The sequence below is a fragment of the Globicephala melas genome, chromosome 6 (genome assembly GCF_963455315.2).
Source record: "Globicephala melas chromosome 6, mGloMel1.2, whole genome shotgun sequence".
Classification (NCBI taxonomy): Eukaryota; Metazoa; Chordata; class Mammalia; order Artiodactyla; family Delphinidae; genus Globicephala; species Globicephala melas.
The window spans coordinates 22340348-22361806 of NC_083319.1; the positions used below are offsets into that span (position 1 = coordinate 22340348).

General features: G+C 43.7%; 1 protein-coding gene across 1 annotated transcript in view; it reads left to right on the top strand.

The window, feature by feature from the left end:
• Nucleotides 1-20957, top strand: part of PTGR1 (prostaglandin reductase 1) — a 74034-nt gene extending 53077 nt beyond the window's left edge. The window contains 7 exon segments of the mRNA XM_060300628.1: nt 1623-1740; nt 2450; nt 4578-4732; nt 7629-7750; nt 11932-12011; nt 12014-12048; nt 15525-20957. Coding sequence (XP_060156611.1) covers nt 1623-1740; nt 2450; nt 4578-4732; nt 7629-7750; nt 11932-12011; nt 12014-12048; nt 15525-15629 — 616 coding nt within the window. The 3' untranslated portion in view covers nt 15630-20957.
• Nucleotides 20958-21459: the final 502 nt, after the last annotated feature.

Here is a 21459-nt window from a genome sequence, read left to right on the forward strand (position 1 = left end):
CTGCTTCTCTTTGGGAGTTAGGCTAACTTGCCCAGCATACTCGGATATCAGCATTCATTACGGCGGTGGTTCTCAGTTGCTTGCATTCATAAGAATCACCTAGAGTCCTATTCAAATTCATATATCCACATCCCAGTATTTTTGAATCAGTGGGTTTGAGGCAGGGTCTGGGAATCTAAATTTTTAATAAAGCTCCAGGTGATTCTGAGACAAGTGGTGTTCCATCCATCTTTTGAAAACAGTGGGTTAAGGGAATATTAGATACTTGGATCCTCAGAAGAAGTGCTGTTTGCCTTTCACTGCTTTCCCTTCTCCCAACTCTAACGAGCCCTCAGATGTAGTCACGGCTGAATAAGCTTAAGTCACGCCAACGTGTAGTTTGTTTTACACAGAAATGGCTTTATGTGAATTGTCTGAAATTTTTGCCAGTGGCTTAACAATCACCGTAATGGGTATAAATTTCATGGGCTCAGACTCAGGGGTGAAAAAATAGAACTTAAAATTTTTCTACTCCTGTACTTCATTTCTATCTCAAGCTGGTGTAATAAAATAAAACCTCCGTTAAGCCAGTGATTTCTCCCATCATTTCAGGTTTAAAACTCATAATTTCCTTTGTCTTCTCTGTAGGGTTGATGCAAAGCTCACAGGGCTAACACAAACCCAGCAGAGGGGGGACAACTTCTTGCTTTTGATCTTAGTTGTGCGTTGGTCCCCCCTCTCAAAGTGTAACTTTTCTCGGGCTTCCCTGGTGGCGCAGTGGTTGAGAGTCCGCCTGCCGATGCAGGGGCCACGGGTTCGTGCCCCGGTCCGGGAGGATCCCACATGCCGCGGAGAGGCTGGGCCCATGAGCCATGGCCGCTGGGCCTGCGCGTCCGGAGGAGCCTATGCTCTGCAACGGGAGAGGCCGCGGCAGTGAGGGGCCCGCGTACCAAAAAAAAAAAAAAAAAAAGTGTAACTTTTCTCATTGAGTCCGCAGCCACATCCCCTTCCAAGCTGGAAATCCACTGAAGTGTGGTGGTTTCTTGACCTAATAATCCCCATTGGTGCTATGTGAGCTGCATCTTTGCAGGCCCACTAGTCGTTTCCCTGCAAGCTAACTTCGGCATCTCACTAGGGATGAGGTGGGGAGACTGCAGATGTTCTTTCATACCACTCTGGAGCCATGGGAAGTTCAAGGTGTTTCTTCCTGACCCTCTCAGGCCTAGACACCATATACCGTTACATCTGTTTATGATGTCATGGAGGCTTTCCCCATGAAGCTCGCCATCTCCCTAGAACTTACATAGGAATGAAGCATAAGCTCTCTGTTCTTGGATCCCTACAGTTTAAGGGGATCTATTTTCTTTCACCCCTGAAACTTGGCCTGGGGGTGGACAGGATGCTTCCCCCCTTCCAGCCACCTCTCTGTTCCCTCCCTAGTTCCCATCATCTTTTTTCCTCTCCTGGAGGTAAAGAAGGAGGAGGTGGACCATTAGTGGCTAGTAATATCCATTTCCTATATTTTCTGTCTTTTACCTGGACCCATGGCACTGAGCTGCTGAGAAGGCCTTCAGGGTATATATAAATGAGATACAGGGGAAAGAAACAAATTTATCCCCATAGCCTTACTTTTCTTCCCTTAGCCTAACAGCCTACTCTGGCCTGCTTGACATCTCTGGTGTGCAGGGTGGAGAAACAGTGCTGGTGAACGTGGCCGCAGGAGCAGTGGGCTCCGTTGTGGGGCAGATCGCTAAGCTCAAGGTAAGTGTCTTCCTCCATAACAAACATTTACTCAGAGCCCACAGCGTGCCCTGGGAATGCAGAGGTGAACACAGCAGACCTTTTGTCGTCTCAGGGAGTTTGGTCTACTAGTCGATTTCGTTGAGAAGCTGGAGATTGGGAATGATTGAGAAACGTGGGGGGAATGGGGAAAATGGCGCAGCAAAGATGACCTGAACATTGTAATTTGATACCACTGTAGGTCTCAAGTCAGGAATGGCCTCTGCTAGAGTAGTGAATTTGTAAGCAGTAACTATTTTCATAGTTTTTACTGAACTTTTCTTGTTACAACTTAATCTCCTTTCTTCATGATTGCCCCCAACAATTAAGAGGGACTTGATATCAGCCAACCAAGAGTCATCACCCACACGGCCCCATTGCAAAGGCTACTGCAGTCAGCCCAGAGCGGTGGGGCCTCAGCTTGGGAACTAACTCATGGGAGGCACGCAGGGCATGGAAACATTGCCTCTGATCTGGACAGGTGTCTGTGCTCAAGAGGTCTGATTTGATGGTAGGGGTACAAGACATCAGGCAGCTCACACATGGTCAGGATGTATCACATAGTGGAAATGTTCCAAGGTGATCTGGTTTGGCTTATCCTTTGCCAGAGGCTGGATGTTGGATGCAGGATCTAGTTTCTAGGGAAAGAGGGAGAATAGAGATGAGTACAGGACTACAACCAGCAGCCAAGGGTTTGGGCTGGTCTCCAGTGCTAATGGGAGCTTGGAATACAAATAAAGAGATGAGGCTGTCATACAGGTTGCAAATTTTGCAGTTAAGGAATTACATTAGTTTTCTAATGTTAAACCATAATAGCATTCTGAAATAACCGTTATTTACCTATGGTGTATTATGAATTTATACTTATGGATTTGATTTAATAACATTTCATATAGAATTTTTGTATCTATATTCATAGGTGAGTTTGGTTTGAAGTTTTTTGTTTGGAACTTATCAGTGTTTAGCTTTGGGTTATGCTAGACTTAACAAAATGAATTAGTAATACTTCCAAAATTCAAATTTTAAATGTTTTATTAAAACTTCAAGGGATTTTTGTTTCAAAAATTTGATAGGACATATTTTTTAATTAGGGAAGAGCCGTCTCTCTCCCTTTTCTTATCTTTTTCTTTTTTCTGGCTGTGCCATGCAGCATGTGGGATCTTAGTTCCCCAACCAGGGATCAAACCTGTGCCCCCTGCCATGGAAGCACAGAGTCTTAACCACTGGACCACCAGGGAAGTCCTGATAGGACTCATTCTTAAACCTATTCTTTTAGAAACTCCATTAGAGATTGCCATACTAAGAAGTTTGTGCTTAATCCTTGGAGGAATGACATGATTAATTCTGCATTTTAGAGAAATCTTTTTGACCCTGGGAGGTGAATAGTTCATAGGGACACAATACTAGAAACAAGAAGTCAGATTAGGATGCTCTTACAATAATTCAGATGAAAATTATGATACCCTGACAGTGAAGATGGGACGTCAGAGGCAGCTTTTAAGGATATTTGTTGAAAAAGAACAAACACCTGGTGATTGGATGTGGCTAGCAAGAGAAAGGAAAGCATCTCCTTTGACCCACATGTTTCAGGTTTGGATAACTGCGTGGTATCACCCGCTACAATAGAGGATAGAGGAGGAACAACAGGTAAGAAGCAAGGGAAAAAAAAGATTCCATTTTAGACACATTGATTATGAGGCCCCTTAGGCTCTCCAAGTGAGGATTGTTATAGGTCGCTGGAAATACTGATTTGGAACTCAGGAGAGAGGCATGGCTGGAGTTAATAAACAAGGGAATCATCTGCATGACGGTGGTAGTGAGGTCATAAGAGTAAATGAGATCATCTTATGAGAGTATAAGGTTAGAAGGCAAAAGGACCAAGGATAAGAGATTTTGCAAAATTGTTTTTTCTTGAATCATGAAGGAATGGAAAAAGCATATGGCAGTCGTTTGTACAGATACGTGTACGAACCCAAAGGCCTTTCCCCAATTGAGAGTGAACAGAGGCTGATATTCTGGTCTTCACGATACATTCAGAATAGAAGAGAGCTTTCTGAAGACCTACTCTCTATGTACCAATATAAGCTCTAGTCTCAACCTGAAAGTGCTTCTCAGGATGCACTCCAGTTCCTCTATGATTAGGCAGCACCTAGTCCAACGCTTTGGGCCAAATCACAGAACACGGGGCAGTTACCAGGAGGGCTGTCTTTGATATGAGAGTCCCAGGGCAGAGCCAACATTATAGTCTAAAGAGTCACTGCACCAAGAGATAGCATGCAAGTCATTGCAAGGGAGAAGAAGCCCCAACATAAACAGGAGAGTCAAGGGCTTCCCTGGTGGCGCAGTGGTTGAGAGTCCGCCTGCCGATGCAGGGGACATGCGTTCGTGCCCCGGTCCAGGAAGATCCCACATGCCGCGGAGCGGCTGGGCCCGTGAGCCATGGCCGCTGAGCCTGCGCGTCCGGAGCCTGTGCTCCGCAACGGGAGAGGCCACAGCAGTGAGAGGCACACGTACCACCAAAAAAAAAAAAAAGAAAGAAAGAAACAGGAGAGTCAAGCCAGCAGGTTGAAATGAGCTGCAAACCACCTAAACATAGGAGGGATCGGTGGGGTGGTCAGAGGCAAGCTGAAGTGATGGTTGGGTTGTATCATAGGCTAGTTTAGGGACGAATTTCGCCTAGGGGGTCTGTTGGCCCATTATATATGTGGCTCAGCACCTAGGAGGGTGTTCTGGAGGAACCTGGCCATTCTAGACTAGGAGGATAGACTTGGCCCATGCTTGTGGTTTATAAATGGTTTCCATTTTTCTCCCCATTTAAGGCTGCAAAGTTGTTGGAGCAGCAGGGTCTGACAAAAGGGTTGCCTGCCTTGAAAAGTATGGATTTGATGTTGCCTTTAACTACAAAACAGTAAAGTCTTTGGAAGAAACTTTGCAAAAAGCCTCTCCTGAGGGTTATGATTGTGATTTTGATAATGTAAGTACAAATTGGACTTAATATCTGATTTACTAGCAAAGCAACTAAGTACTATATGAGGGAATCTACTTCTAGAATTTCCATCTAAAAATATATGAGGAAAGCACATATGCCTTTTTTAAAAAACAGCTTTATTGAGATATAATTTACCTGTTTAAAACATAGAACTCGGTAACTTTTAGTGTATTCACAGAATTGTACAACCCTTGCCACAATTTTAGAACATTTTCATCACCCTGAAAAGAAATGCTTGTGTTCGTTAGCAGTCACTCCCCTTTGTCCCCCCAAAAGTGATATTTTGTGACTGGCTTCTTACACTTAGCATGTTTTCAAGGTCCATCCATATTGTAGCATGTATCATTTTTTCATTCCTTTTTTAAAAAATTTTTATTGAAATATAGTTGATTTGCAATGTTACTTCATTTTCTTTTTTAAAAAATAAATTTATTTATTTATTTTGGCTGCATTGGGTCTTTGTTCCTGCGAGCGGGCTTTCTCTAGTTGCGGTGAGCAGGGGCTACTCTTCATTGTGGTGCGTGGGCTTCTCATTGCGGTGGCACAGGCTCTAGATGCACAGGCTCAGTAGTTGTGGCACGTGGGCTTATTTGCTCCGCGGCATGTGGGTTCTTCCCGGACCAGGGATCGAACCCGTGTCCCCTGCATTGGCAGGCAGATTCTGAACCACTGCACCACCAGGGAAGTCCCTCATTTCTTTTTATGGCCAAATAATACTCCATTGTATGGATATATCACATTTTATTCATCCATCCATCGGTTGATGGGCAATTGAGTCATTCACACTTCTTGGCTATTATGTATAATGCTGGCTATGACCATTCATGTACAAGTTTTTGTGTGGATATATGTGTTCATTTCTCTTGACTACAATCAGAATTGTTGGGTCATATGGTAACTCCACGTTTAATATTTTGAGGAACTGCCGTACTATTTTGCAAAATGGCTGCACTATTTTACATTGTCACCAGCAATCTGTAAGGGTTCCAATTTCCCCAAATCTTCAGCAGAGTTTATTATCTGTCATTTTGATTGTGGCTATCCTAGTGAGTTTGAAGTGATATTTTGTTGTGGTTTTGATTTGCATTTCTCCAATGGCTAGTGATGTTGAGCATCTTTTCATGTGCTTATTGGCCATTTGTATGTCTTCTTTGGAGAAATGTTTGCTCAAATCCTTTGACCATTTTCAGTTGGGTTATTTGTTGAGTTGTCAGAGTTCTTTATATATTCTGGACCCAAGTCCCTTATCAGATACAGTCAATTCTCAGTATTCCTGGTCTATAAGTTCCTATAGAACTTTATGTTCTATAAAGTCACCACAAACACTGAACCATTGCTCCTACTGGAAGTGTGCACACACATGCACATATCTTACATAGATTACAATCTTTAGTCCTTCCTATAACTTCTCTTTTTATTTTAAAAGAGAAAATTTTTGTTTAAAAGTGTTAAGTAACTTGTCTGAGGCTGCCCCAGGACTAATCCTCCCACAGTTGGGATTCATACTCCATTGAGCTGGCCCCAGAGCTGGAGCTTCTTGAACCACTCTGCACTGCCCCCTACTGTCTTCATCCTCTGGTAATCTCGGTATGAGAGCTAAAAAAAGAAGGCAGACCCTTGGCCTTTTTTGACCTCAGCTGGGAACTTTGTGTCTCTTTTGCCACTAGCCACTCTGTCTATGTCTGCAAATGAGCAGGGAAAGCTCTATGAGTATTGGGGTTATAAATAATACTAGCAAGTAGTCCAGTTCTCAATTATGGAATATACTTAAAATGAGGATCATTAGTAATAATATCTCCTGTATAGGGTTTGCAAATATTTTCTCTTATTCTGCGAGTTGCTTTCACTTTCCTTTTTTTTCTTCCACTTTCTTGATGGTGTCCTTTGAAACACAAAAGTTTTAAATTTTTGATGAAGTCCAATTTAGTTTTTCTTTTGTTGCTTAGGCTTTTGGTGTCATGTCTAAGAAGCCTTTGCCTTATCCAAGGTCGCAAAGGTTTACTCCTATGGTTTTTTCCTAAGAGTTTTATCGTTTTAGCTCTTATATTTAGGTCTATGACACGTTTTTTTTTTTTTTTTTGGTACACGGGCCTCTCACTGTTGTGGCCTCTCCCGTTGCGGAGCACAGGCTCCGGATGCGCGGGCTCAGCGGCCATAGCTCACGGGCCCAGCCACTCCACGGCATGTGGGATCTTCCCGGACCGGGGCACAAACCCGTGTCCCCTGCATTGGCAGGCGGACTCTCAACCACTGCGCCACCAGAGAAGCCCTATGACATGTTTTAAGTTAATTTTTGTGTATCGTGTAAGGGAGGAGTCCTATTTCATTCTTTTCCGTGTGGATGTCAGTTGTTCTGCACCATTTGTTAAAAAGACTGTTTTTTTCCCCTGTTGAATTGTTTTGGCACTCTTGTCAAAAATCAATTGACTGTAAATGTAAGGGCTTATTCTGGACTCTCAGTTTAGTACTATTGATCTATATTTCCGTTCTCACACTGTCTTGATTGATGTAGCTTCGTAGTAAGTTTTGAGATCGGAAACTGTGAGTCCTCCAACTTTGTTCCTGATATATGGCTTCTGAGTTATTTTTCCATACTTTTAGATAAAGCAATGAGATTACTGAACTGGTCAGAAAACCCCAAATTATAATGAAGTAAAATTTACAAGTTATATAAGGTGTATTTCTGCAGTCAAATGAAAATGCCTAGTTTCTAATGTCTCTTTCCAACTGCGATTTTCTGCCCTGCGGTGCTAATTTAATCAGTGTTATTGCTGCTAAAACAAGTATTGTGAAATGATCATTGTGAGTTAATGATTCTCCTGAATCTTCTAGGGTTTAGATTATTTAAAGGTTTTGGTTTTTTGTTTCCCTGTCTGTTTAGGTGGGTGTAGAGTTTTCCAACGTTGTTATCCCCCAGATTAAGAAATTTGGAAGACTTGCTATTGCTATACGTGGGCCCATCTCTACATATAACAGAACCGGCCTCCTTCCCCCAGGTAATGAGCTCACGCACATGATCACAGGTGTAGAAAGACGGGACAAGGAGGAGATTCACAGATATGGTGTAGGCCAGTGACTATCAAAGTATTTAAAAGATTTCCTAATATTCTTGATGAAATAGTATTTATTAAACTAAAAACATATAACTGTGTATATCTGTGCTAAATCAGCTTATATTGGATTCTGACATAGAGAAATAACAGGCGCTGAAAATATGGAAGAAACAGAGTTATTAAAAGTTTTAGTTTTTTACTTACTGTTTTCTGCAAAGTTGTGAAAAGCCATGATTTGATTTAGAAATAGAACACGTTGTCCTGGCTGGAAAAAATGAGGGTTCTTCAGGATATTCGAGATGTGCTGGAGGTTTGGGGGTGGGTAGACGGTGGCTTAATGTGGGTGAAGGGAAAACAGGCTGCCATTTCCTTCAGACAGTAGTGGGCAGAGTTTCCTGCAGCAGCACCAAACTGACAATTTCCACTACAAGGGAAAGGGGCATGCGTTTTCTCTCGATCCCTAGAACGTCCTTGTTTTGCTTCTGTCCGCTGCCAGGCCCTCCATCCCTCACTTCTCCACTCTCTTATGCTGAGACCTTCCCCTCCCACCTCCATGCCCAAATAAGTCCAAAAGCAGTATCAACTAGAGAACTATGTTCATTAAATCTCAGTTTTCTAAGAGATGTCCTATAGGCCTCTTATTTTACAGATGGGGAGATGGATGGCCCAAAGGACCAGAGACTCTTTCAATCCTATTAGTGACAGACTCAAAATAAAAGCAGATCTTCTGAACTCCTCATACAGAGTCCCTTCTGCTACAAATGATTCTGTGCTGTTGGTGAGATTACAGATTTACCTGCGGTCTAAAAATTTAAAAAAGGAGAAAGGGCTTCCCTGGTGGTGCAGTGGTTGAGAGTTCGCCTGCCGATGCAGGGGACACGGGTTCGTGACCCGGTCCAGGAAGATCCCACATGCTGCAAAAAAAAAAAAGGAGAAAGAAGAACAAAAAGGAATCTTCCAGATTACCATTAGGATCCAGGCAACCACAAATAAATGGGTCATTTGTTCTATGATGGGCTTCACTCATGGGAATGAAACCTTATAACCCTGCTAGTTAACAATACCTCGGCTACACTGAGACAGGTGGGTGGGAGTGGAAGAGGCTGAGGAAGGCCCACTTGTAGATTCCCTGTTGGGTTGTGAAAAATCAAAGAGGCTACTTTCTCCAAGAAAGATACTCCAGGTGCACCTGGCAATCTTATTAGGGACTTTTTCCCCCCATATTTTTCTAATTGATGCTAAGCTAGCATCCTGGGAAATCTTCCTGCCAGTTGAGCAGAGGTCCAGGATGCATTTTCCTGACCACAGCCAAATATTTTGGATACAGTAACTTGATCTAGGCTTTTAAGCAATTAGTCTTTGCAAGTTCAGCGGCTCAGGGCTCAGGTTTTTGAGACCTATCTGGCCTTGTGGACAAGCTGGCCTTGTCCATTCCATTTTAATCAAGTGAGATTCTGCTCTGCCTCTGATCTCCAGAAATTCTAACATATTTCACTGTTAGGAGAGCTCGGAGGCAAGTACTTGTTTCCCCCAGCTTTCATGCCACATTTGTTTTCTACTCGCAATAAAGAAACCACATCCCCATCAGCATGCACAATCCCAGAAACAGTATTTCATCCTCTTCCAAGATGAGAAAATGAGGACTCCACTCCTTAACCCAAGAGAAATATGGCTGGGGTGAGTCTTCCGGAGAAGCACTCTTTCTGCAAGACTAATCTAGCATTTGGATGTGTCCCTCTCATGTCTCAATCGTCTTGCATCAGTTTCTTTTGCTTCAGAACAAAACCCTACTTTTCCTTCTTTATCTCTTTTTTTTTTTTTGGCTGCTTTGGGTCTTCATTGCTGCAGGCGGGCTTTAGTTGTGGTGAGCGGGGGCTACTCTTCTTTGCGGTGCGTGGGCTTCTCATTGCGGTGGATTCTCTTGTTACGGAGCATGGGCTCTAGGCGTGCAGGCTTCAGTAGTTGCAATGTGTGGGCTCAGTAGTTGTGGCTTGCAGGCTCTAGAGTGCAGGCTCAGTAGTTGTGGCGCACAGGCTTAGTTGCTCTGCGGCATGTGGGATCTTCCTGGACCAGGGCTCGAACCCATGTCCCCTGCATTGGCAGGTGGATTCTTAACCCCTGTGCCACCAGGGAAGTCCCAAAGCCCTACTTTTCTGACTGCTGACATTACTTTCTTCAAAGTAGCAAGTGGGAACTTGAGGCCTGAGTAATGCCAGTTATGAAGGAGGCCGAAGCTAGATTCTGCCAGTCATCTGGGCTCTTCCGGCCCTGATGTTCCCTGGGCATTTTCACCTGACTTCCTGGAACTTGTAAGACTATGCTCAGGTGCCATTCCCTCAGTTTCTGGTCACTTAGGATCCTTGGGAAAATAAACCAGGCAACCAATACAACCTTTTCTCTCACGCACAGAAGAGTACTATCTTTTTTACAGGCTGCAGGGTAGCCCTGTGCTTTTTCTACGCTGGTGGTTCTCAAAGTGTGGGCCCAAGACCAACAGCATCACCATCTCCTGGGGACTTGTTAGAAATACAAATCCTCGGGGCCCACTCCATCTCCACAGTCAGAAGCTCGGTGAGGGGCCCAGCAATCGCTTTTCACAAGCTCTCCACGTTATTCTGACACTTAGGAAAGTGTGAGAACCACTGTTTCAGGCTAACTCTTGGTATCTTGAAATGGCGAGGGCAGGGGCAGGTGTGGGATTTGCTGAGCCCCTTGATCTATTCTCTTCTTGGCTGGTAGGCCAGGGGAGGACACCAGTTGTTTTGCATCCGCTTTGAGAACAGAACAGAAATTGATAGATTTATGCCATAAAATGACTGTATTGAGCCATAAAGAAGAACACGCTAAGTATTGTGAATATCAGGGTATTCACCCTTGAGCAGCACAGAAACGTTTCACACGTTATCTTCAGGACCTCGTTCTGTTCCCTAGAACTGTTTGGGAAGCTTTTGGTGGACCTTGCTTCTGGCAGGTGACGGATGAACAGTTCCTGGCTGCCCGGCCTGTACGAGGACTCCACGTGTGTGTCGGTTTCCCATGGCTGCTGTAACTATTACCACAGACTCAGTGGCTTAAAACAACACAAATTTATTGTCTTACAGTTCTAGACGTCAAAAGTCTAAAATGGGTCGGCAGGGCTGCATTCCTTCTGAAGGCTCAACAAGACTTGTTTCCTCGCCTTTTCCAGTTCCAGAGGCCGCCTGCGTGCCTTGGTTCACAGTCCCTTTCTGCATCTTCAAAGCCAGCAGCACTGCATCTCCAAATCTCCCTCTCGCTCTCCCTCTCGCTCTCCCTCTCTCTCTCCCTCCCTCTCTCCCTCCCTCTCTCTCTCTCTCTCCCTCTCTCTCTCCCTCCCTCTCTCTCTCTCTGTCCCTCTCTCTCTCCCTCCCTCTCTCTCTCCCTCCCTCTCTCCCTCCCTCTCTCTCTCCCTCCCTCTCTCTCTCTCTGTCCCTCTCTCTCTCCCTCCCTCTCTCTCCCCCTCCCTCTCTCCCTCCCTCTCTCTCTCTCTCTCCCTCTCTCTCTCCCTCCCTCTCTCTCTCTGTCCCTCTCTCTCTCCCTCCCTCTCTCTCTCCCTCTCTCTCTCCCTCCCTCTCTCTCTCCCTCCCTCTCTCCCTCTCTCTCGCTCTCTCTCTCTCTCTCTCTCTCTCTCTCTCTCTCTCTCTCTCGCTCTCGCTCTCTCTCTTTCTCTCTCTCTCGCTCGCTCTCTCTCGCTCTCTCTCTCTCTCTCTCTCTCTCTGATCTCTGCTTCCATCATCACATATTTTTTCCCGACTCCAGTTTTTCTGCATCCCTCTTTCCCTTACAAGGGCCCTCGTGTGGGCCTACCTGTATAATATAGAATAATCTCCCCATCTGAAGGTTCTTAACGTAGTCATATCTGCAAAGCCCCTTTTGCCACGTAAGGTAACATATTCACAGGCTCTGGGAATTAGGATGCGGACGTCTTTGGGGGCCATTATTCTGCCTACCACAGAGTGCATGTTGATTTGTGGGCAGTCCCGTGGGTCAGAAAGGGTGGAGGAAACAGAAGGGAGCGCACTGGGAGAACTCTGACACGCCTCGTACCACCTGTGTTTTCACCACGGCCACCCGCCTGGACCCTGCTGCCCAAATGTGCCCTCCTGTTCACAGGCCCACCCCGGAGGCCGTCATCTTTAAGGAGCTTCACTTCGAAGGCCTCCCCGTCTACTGCTGGCAAGGAGAAGTCCGCCAGAGGCTCTGAAAGGCTTGCTGACAGGGGTCTCAGAGGTGAGAGGCTCCAGGGCCACTCCTCCACCAGATCCCCTTCCCTTTGGATGCTGCAGATTTCATTTCCACTGGGAATATGGGTTCATCTCACTGCTCCCCCTTTTATAACAAAATACCTGGAAGTCTTGTCTGCACTCACTGTCTGCAGCCCCTCTTTCCATTCTTTCTTAAACCCGCCTGTCGGATTTTGCACTGTCGCCATTCCACCAACACAGCTTTTGTCAAGGTCGCCGATGCCCCTCACACTGTGAACTCCAGTCATCGGCTCTTAACGTCATTTGGCTGTGGAGGGTATTTGACAGAGAGCATCGCTCCCTCCTTGCTTCCTTTGGCTTCCCTTAGCTCTTGGTTTTCCTCACTGATTGGTCCTCCTCAGACTCCTCTGCTAGCTTCTTTTCTTCTCTCCAAATTAATAACAGTGTCCCAATGCATGGTCCCTGGGCCTCTTCTCTCCTCTGTCCACACTCTCTCAGCCCTTTGTTATCTCATCCATGCTCTTGCTTTTATTTTCATTTTTTGCGGTACGCGGGGCTCTCACTGCTGTGGCCTCTCCCGTTGCGGAGCACAGGCTCCGGACGCGCAGGCTCAGCGGCCATGGCTGACGGGCCCAGCCGCTCCGCGGCATGTGGGATCCTCCCGGACCGGGGTGCGAACCCATGTCCCCTGCATCGGCAGGCGGACTCTCAACTACTGTGCCACCAGGGAAGCCCCACGCTCTTGCTTTTAAATATCAGTATGCTGACAGCTCCCAACTGTCTGTCTCCAGCCTAGATCTCTCCCCTGAGCTCTAGACTGTTCAGCAGCTGTGCTTGGATGTGCGATACGCTTCTCCATCTCTGTCTTAAAGTGTTAAAAACCGAAAACGTCTTGATCTTTCCTGCCAAACTTGCTCTATATATAGACCGCACCGTCTCAGTTATGACAACCTTTTTAGTTGCTCAATTCAAAAACGTTGAAATTATCTTTGATTCCTTTCGTTCTCTCATATCCATGTCTAATCTGTCGGCAAATTCTGGTGGCCCAACCTCGGAGATACATTCAGAATCTGCCCTGTTTCCCCTCCTCCACTGCCACCATCCTGGTCTAGGCAACCATCTTGTCTGGCCTGGATGTTGTGGTGGCCTCTAAGCTGCTCTCCCACTTTTTCACCCCTACAGACAATTCCCAACACAGCAGCCAGAGTGATCTTTTAAAGCATAAATCACACCAAGTCATCTTACGCTCAAAACCCTGCAAAGCTCCCCATTTCACTTAGAATAAACCCTGCGAGGCTGGACACTATCTGGCCTCCGTTACCTCTCTAGTTTCATTGCTTACTGTCTCTCCCCACACCCCTCCACTTCTCCGTAACTGCTTACTTAATTCTCACCCCCTCCTTCAAGTTTTTGCTGAAAACTGCCTTCTGAATGAGGACGCTTTGAACATGACCCTATTTTATATTGCAATCCCCCTTCACTGGTTGAGCCTCCTTATCTTACTTTGATCCATAGCAATTATCATCTTTTAACGTAATATACACTATAATTCACTTAATTGTCTGTCTCCCTCCCATGAGAATGTAGCCTCCCCGAGGGCAGCAGTATTCACGCGTTTTGTTTGCTGATGTATCCACACCACCCAGGATGGTCTGAATAGGCACTAGGTGAGCATTGTCAAGACGAAGGAGTGTTAGAGGGGCGTATATTTTGCCATGGCTCTTCCAGGTCCTAGAGTGGAGTCGTCTTATAGCCATGCCTTATGGATCCAGAGGAAGAATCCAATCGCTTTGTCCTGAGCCGTGATCATTTTCCCACCTTACGCCATGTGGAGTTTTAGTCAACAGAAATCTGCATAACCGAGGTGGCATGATTTTCGTTTCCCAGGAGAAAAGTGGTACCATACTTCCTAACCCCTGGCTTCCTGATCATTTCCAAATTCAAAGACATAGATGGCTTCCCTGGCATCCCCTGGAGCTTGGCGTTTTTCCCAGTCTAACACTCTCCGAGTGCTGGGCTGGGCTCTTTCCAGGGAGCTGGGAAGAGTGGGATGCGTTTAGAGTTCCCAGTGTGTAGCCTCTTTGTCCCTGTTGGTGAAATCAAACGTGATCACAGCTGACAGCAGACACCACTGTGCTGGTGTCCCAAATGCTTTCTTCCTACAAAGTGAACCTAATTATAATTTTGTTCTAAGTAACTAGTGAATTGGTTTAATTTCTCTCTCATCTACTTCTTTCTTTCTCATCCCTCCCCCTTTCTTTTTTTTTTTTTTCTTTGTGATACACGGGCCTCTCACTGTTGTAGCCTCTCCCGTTGCGGAGCACAGGCTCTGGACGCGCAGGCTCAGCGGCCATGGCTCACAGGCCCAGCCGCTCCGCGGCATGTGGGATCTTCCCGGACCGGGGCACGAACCCGTGTCCCCTCCATCGGCAGGCGGACTCTCAACCACTGCACCACCAGGGAAGCCCCCTCCCCCCTTTTTAAATACACTTTTTATTTTAGAATAGTTTTAGAGTTACAGAAAAATTCCTGAGAGTAGAGAGTTCCCATATACCCTGTATTCTATTATATCCTAATTTCCCATATTATTAACATTTTATATTAGTATTCACCCTCTACTTTTAACCTCTAAACTTTTGATTATAGCTTTTGACCCTTTCCAGGTTCTTGGCCTCTTCAAGCACAGGAATGAGCTGGGGCTTTCTATTGATAGTTAAGTGTTCAAATCCCAGCTTCCCTACATACTAGTTGAGTGACCTCAAGCAAATAAATAGTCCCTCCATAAATCCATAAAGGATGCTAAACCATCACTGGATACATTAGGGAAAAATAGTATAAGGTGACTTAGGTCTCCACATAGGACCTCTTTAAAATAATGTGAGAATGTGAATTAGTTCTATTTAGTAGACTGTGCCTTGTAGAAAAAAGAGAAATGAAAATCCTTCTTCACTAAATGAACTCTTCCCTCCCACACTCCTAAATGAATGTTAAACACTTACTGAACAAATCTTGGCTTGAAGGGAAGACATATTTTTAGACTGCCATCGTATTTACATTTCCTGAACAGGTTCTGCCTCTTCAGGGGTCAAACAGAGGTAATGATGCTACAGCATTGGGCTACTGGAAAGATGAACACAGATGATACCCTGCAAGGATGTCCCCTGCTCCATATGCTTCCGCCTCGTCTGAGATCATTACATTATTAAATTTTTTGTTCAATTTACTTAGAAATTAGTTAATTGCTTCCTTGTGACATTTCTCGTATTGTTATGCTGTGATCTGATGCCTATTATTAAACTCTTATGTGTGCTGTAATCTGTTACATACACTGTGTATGTGGGTCATGCCCCCCAAATGACTGTAAGTTCAAAGAGGACAGGCTCTCCACTTCCTAGTTCCAAGTTTCCCATGATGTACTGATAAATTTGTTGCTACAGTGAGAAGAGTATATAATTTAGAATATGAAATTAATCTATTATGTTTGTTGTTGTTTTGATACAGGGTAAAATCCAGTACCATGAACACATCACTGAAGGATTTGAAAGCATGCCAGCTGCGTTTATGGGAATGCTGAGAGAATTGGGGGAAGCAATAGTGAAAGCATGAACAAAAATGACACATGGAATCTCGAAATCATTTGGATGATTACTTAGTTTCTTTATAATCATTTAGTAAAAGGTATGCTGTCTTCATGATCTAAAAAACATTCATTGTAATGCATCTGATCTACCTAATAAAATATATTTAAGTGGAATATAATTAGCAAGAGAGAGGGAAAATTTCATGTTGAACAATGGCCAAGTGAACTTACTGCCTGCTATAGTTCCCTCAGGGTTGTGGTAGAAAATAATGGCTCTCGAGTCCAAAAGTTTACTGCTTCTGTGACCTTGAACTTCTGATTTTTCATCTGTAAAGTGAGGACAGTAACATCTGCTTCACATACATATTATACATTTATTTAAAACACCAGCATAACACGTGGCATATATTAGGTACTCAGTAAGTGTTAGCTACCTCCCTGCAAAAATCAGTGAATTTGAAGTCAAGATCACCACCCCTATGGCTTATGGTTACACAAGGAGAAATAACCATTGCTGATGTACACGGACTCAGGGGAGCCCCCATTGGTCCTCTGCGGGCAGGTCTAACGTGGCAGACCAAGGAAGGAATCTATCGCTCACAACAGCTACAAAAAAAGATAACATATGGGAATCTTTATAAGCCAACAAAAATGTGAGAGATTATTATGAAGAAAGCTTTGAAACATGACTAAGAAACACAAAAGAAGACTGAACATATGGAAGTTACCATGCTCTTGGACTGGGAGATTCAGTATCATGAAAATGTCAGTTCTGTTGATCAGTTCTGCTACCAAATAGAGGAGGGATCAAATTGGAGTACAAGGAAAAAATAAGAGAAAAAAGTGCGATTGTGTGTGTGTGTATAAAACCTCTGGAAAGATGTAATAACAAGAACTGAGGTGTGCCTGAAAGATGGGGGATAAGAGAAAAACTACACTTTTGTGCTTTTTGAATTCTGAATCTAATGAACAAATTTATTCACTATTACAAATTCAATTAAAAAAATTAAAGTCCCTGTGCTTCTGTGTCCCCTTCCCATGTGGGGGAAATAACATATGCATGAGAAAAAACTCAGGAAAAAGTGGGGTCACCCCTACGGCTGGGCACCCCCTGGTGTTTTTACCTCTCGAACTTGTCCACAAGTTTGAGCCTCCAGCAGCGTGTCAGCTCCAGGTGAAGGGTTCCTGCCCCAGCACTGGGTCCCGTGGTGGGTTCTGTTCTAAGGCTTCTACCCCAGTAGCTTGTGACTCTCGGTATCTGTCTGACTCTCCCACTCTGGCGGCAGTGGTTTACCCCGTGACCTAAGGTCTCTGCTGGATCTCAAGAGTTGTTGATTTTTTTATGCTCAATGTTTTTCTTGTTGTTAGGACAGACTGATGACACCCAAGCGCAATACATGCTGGACCAGAAACCAGAAGTCAAGAGCATGTACGTATCTATATACATATATACACATATATATATTATAAACATATATATATTAGTTGGTTTTTTTTTTTTTGGCCTCCCTGTGTGGCTCACTGGATCTTAGTTCCTCGACCAGGGATTGAACCCATGCCCTGGCAGTGAAAGTGCAGAGTCCTAACCACTGGACTGCCAGTGAATTCCCAAGAGGATATATTTTAAATTTTGATAATACTTACCATTTTTTCTTTGATGGTTAAGTGCTTTTAGTCTTTCACCTAAGAAACCTTTACCTATCTGTAGGTCATGAAATTTTTCTCCCATATTTTTATTCTGTAAGTTTTACCCTTTTAGCTTTTATGTTAGATCTGTGACGGAGCAGGGAATAGGGGATTGGGATTGACTGCAAAGGGGCAAAAGAGAATTTTCTGGGGTGATTTCAATGTTCTGTTTGGATGGGGATGACATAAGGGTGGATATGTGTCAAAACTCATTAAACAGTACATTTAAATGCATGCATTTATTGTATATAAATTATACGTCAATAAAGTTAACTTTTAAAAAGAAGAAAAATAGGTCCAGTACAAAATTTAGGCCACAAGACAGGAGCTTCCTTGCTACCAAAGTGCTATGGACTCCTGGCTTACTTGTAGGGAGAAAGAAGTACAATAAGCAGCCAAAGAAAGGCCAACATCTGTAAGATCCACAATCACACGTTACATTCTTCGTAGGGAAGCCTCCCAAGTGGGCACTGATATATTTCACCTTAAGAGGAGACAGGAAGAACAAAGATCTTCATGTTTCCCCCGTGCCCATCTAAATCTCTTTTCAGAATTTATTTTGGGCCCAACAGTAAAATAGGTAATTTTTTCCAAGAGACAAGCTAGTTTTTCATACACCACTTATGGAATATTCCATCTTTCCTTTACAATCTATTAATAACATGGTTCCACATCTAGACTCATCTGTTCTTTTTTTCCGTTACATTTTTAATTAATTTATTTATTTATGACTGTGTTGGGTCTTTTTTGCTGCGTGCAGGCATTCTCTAGTTGCGGCGAGGGGGGGCTACCCTTCGTTGCAGTATATGGGTCCTAGAGCACGTGGGTTTCAGTAGTTGTGGCACACGGGCTTTGTTGCTCCGCAGCATGTGGGATCTTCCCAGACCAGGGCTCGAACCTGTGTCCCCTCCATTGACAGGCAGATTCTTAACCACTGCACCACCAGGGAAGTCCCTCCATTACATTTTTGATTGGTTGTTGCTGGAGTTCTGGACAGTTTTTAACTACACCTATCAATCTATGCACAATTTGTGCATTTCTGAAATAAAGTATTAAAGAAAACAGTGCTCTTTTGAATACAGTATTTCAGATTAATGCACTTAGAACTTTTGCCGCAATATTTTAGCCTGATGCTTATGGCAAATCCATAACTGCTGCCAGGTAGCTAACTGGACTTGATATAACTCAACTGCATCAAGAAAATACGATTTTTGCCGGCATGTGCTATTATTCTACAACTCAGACATTTAGTTTATGTTCTGTGAACTGGTGTATATCCCAGGTGTACAAATCTTTTTCAGTGAAATCTTGATAGCAAAGTGGTGGTCAACATTCCATAGACATTCCCTGGTAAGAAAGAACCAGGCAGGATATCACCAATGACAGATTTTGTCAGCCCCACTGAAAAGGTTAAGCAAGATCTACAGGGATTCCAATTTTAAGGTAGTAAAGAATTCTGCCTTCTCCTCTGGAAAATCCAAAACAATATAGATGATAAGAAACAAAAATGGGGGGGAATTCCCTGGCGGTCCAGTGGTTAAGACATGGGCTTTCACTGCTGTGGACCCGGGTTCGATCCCTGGTCGGGGTAATAAGATCCCACAAACCACGCGTTGCAGCTCCCCCAAAAAAATTTTTAAGAAAAATTTAGGGGAAGCTGTAGAATGTTGTAATAAAAAAGACAGAAAATAACAGGTGATGGTGAAAAGATGAAACAATGATTTTACCGATTTACTTATACACTCCTGGTGGAATGTAAAATGGTGAAATTTAAAGAGGTGTTTTTTTGCAGCATTATTCACAATAGCCAAGGTATCAAAACTACCTCAGTGTCCATCAACAGATGGATTGGTAAAGAAAATGTGGTGTGTGTGTGTGTATATATATATATACACACACATACACATACACACACACAATAGAACATTATTCAGACTTAAAAAAAGAAGGAACTTCTGTCATTTGCAGCAACATGGATGAACCTGGAGAACATTATGCTAAGTGAAATAAATCAGAGAAAAACACTGTATAGTACCGCTTACATGTGGACTCAAAAAAAAAAAACGAATGCATAGAGTAGAAAGTAGAAAAGTGGTTGCCAGGGTTGGGTAAAATAGGGAGTGGTTAATCAAAAGGTGTAACTGAGTTATAAGATGAATAAGGTCAGAGGATCTAGTGGATAACATGGTGACTACAGTTTTTAACACCATATTGTATAGCTGGAGTTTGCTAAGAGAGTAGAACTTACATGTTCTTGCCAAAAAAAAAAAAAAATGTAAATATGTGAGGTGATGGATGTGGATGGTGTGGACTCATTTCACAATGTATATCAAATCATCATGTTATATACTTTACTTACATTTTTGTCAATTGTACTAGATTGACAAAATCTGAAAAGTGAATTTTATGTAAATTCTATCTCAATAAACCTGATATAAAAATTAAGAGACATATGTAAGCCCAAACAATAATATTTGAAGACATATACCGTTTGGAAGAATTTTACTGACCAGGAGAAAAAGCCACGACTGCCTTCCGAAAAGGTACTGATGAGATCCAGACGATTCACAAGGTGGAGGAAATCAGGGACTCAAAGGAGAGAACGTGCTTGAAAACACGCATAAGAGCGGTTCAGGCCCCAGATGCCACTCCCACCCTTCATGGTCAGGGACTGTCCATCACCCTATGAAAATTTCACCCCCATAGAAATCTGAGGTATCATCTTTCACCAAAGAGAACTTGAGAGGCTTTTAACTTGGGGACCCTGGCCCTGGAGGACATAAGGCTGAATACAGATTAAGTGGAATTCTGTATACGGGTGAACTCCAACCCCATACTACCATGCAGCTTTCTTCCACCTGTTCCAGAAAAATAGCCAGGCTTATGGCGCCTGGAAGCTTAAGTCCTTCCCTAGAAAAACTGTAGACCCTTCTGAAGAAATAACACTGCTCCAAGGACTGAGAGACACTGACATTTAGGGTCCCAAAGGCAAAATCTAAGTGAACACCCCCATCACCCTTCTGTGAAGCCCACAAATTGACCTAAGTCCATGCTCCCATGGACTCAAACTTCCAACCCAGAGAACCTGGACTTTGAGCTGGGAACATGGATCGAATCAGACTTCGGACTGTCTCTCTTGGGGAAAGTATGTACAACATGTGGTGTGGGAAGAAGGAAAGGGTGTGGTTATCAGGACAGACTGGGGCAGAAGCAGTGGATGTGCTCACAAGGGGAAAACTATTTCTCAGCCTCCCTTGCAGTTAGCTGAGGTTCATATGACTGATGTCTGGCCAAATGAAGAGTAGAAGTGATTTCTAAGCCAGAGGTTCCCAAACTTTCTTGGTTACAGCATCCTTAGTAGCACAATCCTTTTCTCACAGTGTCCCTGGGCTAAAAGAAATACCTGACAGTTCCATTTGCTAAATAGTTAGGTCCAAGCAACAGAATAGTATTAGTTGGTGCCATGTCCAGTAATTAGAGCTGTTTCCCTAAAACTTAAAATATCCTAGGAAGCCCCTGTGAATTCTCTACAGTGCCCTGGGACACCTTTGCACCAAAATGGGACCCAAGGTTCCAAGCTTTTCCAGGCCAGTGCTTAGAAACATTGTATAATGTTCCAGGTCTTGCTTTCCTTGTCTCTGGGACCTTGGAGGCCATATGTTCCAGATGACATGACTACAAAATGTTGGAAAGAAAAAGGTGGAAGTCTGACTGGGAAATAAACTTGTACTGAGTTAACGTCACTCTGATTTGTTGGGTTCTCTGTGGCTCACTGCGTACTCCAACTCTGTACTGTTCAATATGGTAGCCATTTAAGGCGACTAAGAACTGGAAATACGGATGGAGTGCCACATTTCAAGGTTTAAAAAACTGAGGCAGAGTAAATATTTTTCCATTAAACACAACTTTATTGTTTTGGTAGAACTACAATTCACTTTAACTGTTGCACGGCACAGGACGTTGCTGTTGTATTGTAATGCTTGTATAGGAACGTGCATGACTTCTAGTATTACAGATAAACACTTCACCAATCTAGTCAGTATCAACAGACTGATTCAGTTCAGATGATTTTTTTCTATGCACTGAAGTAACATCACAATGTGTCTACTTGGATATTTTATGTAGATAGTACAAGTTAAAGAACACCTATGCAGACAGCACAAATTACAG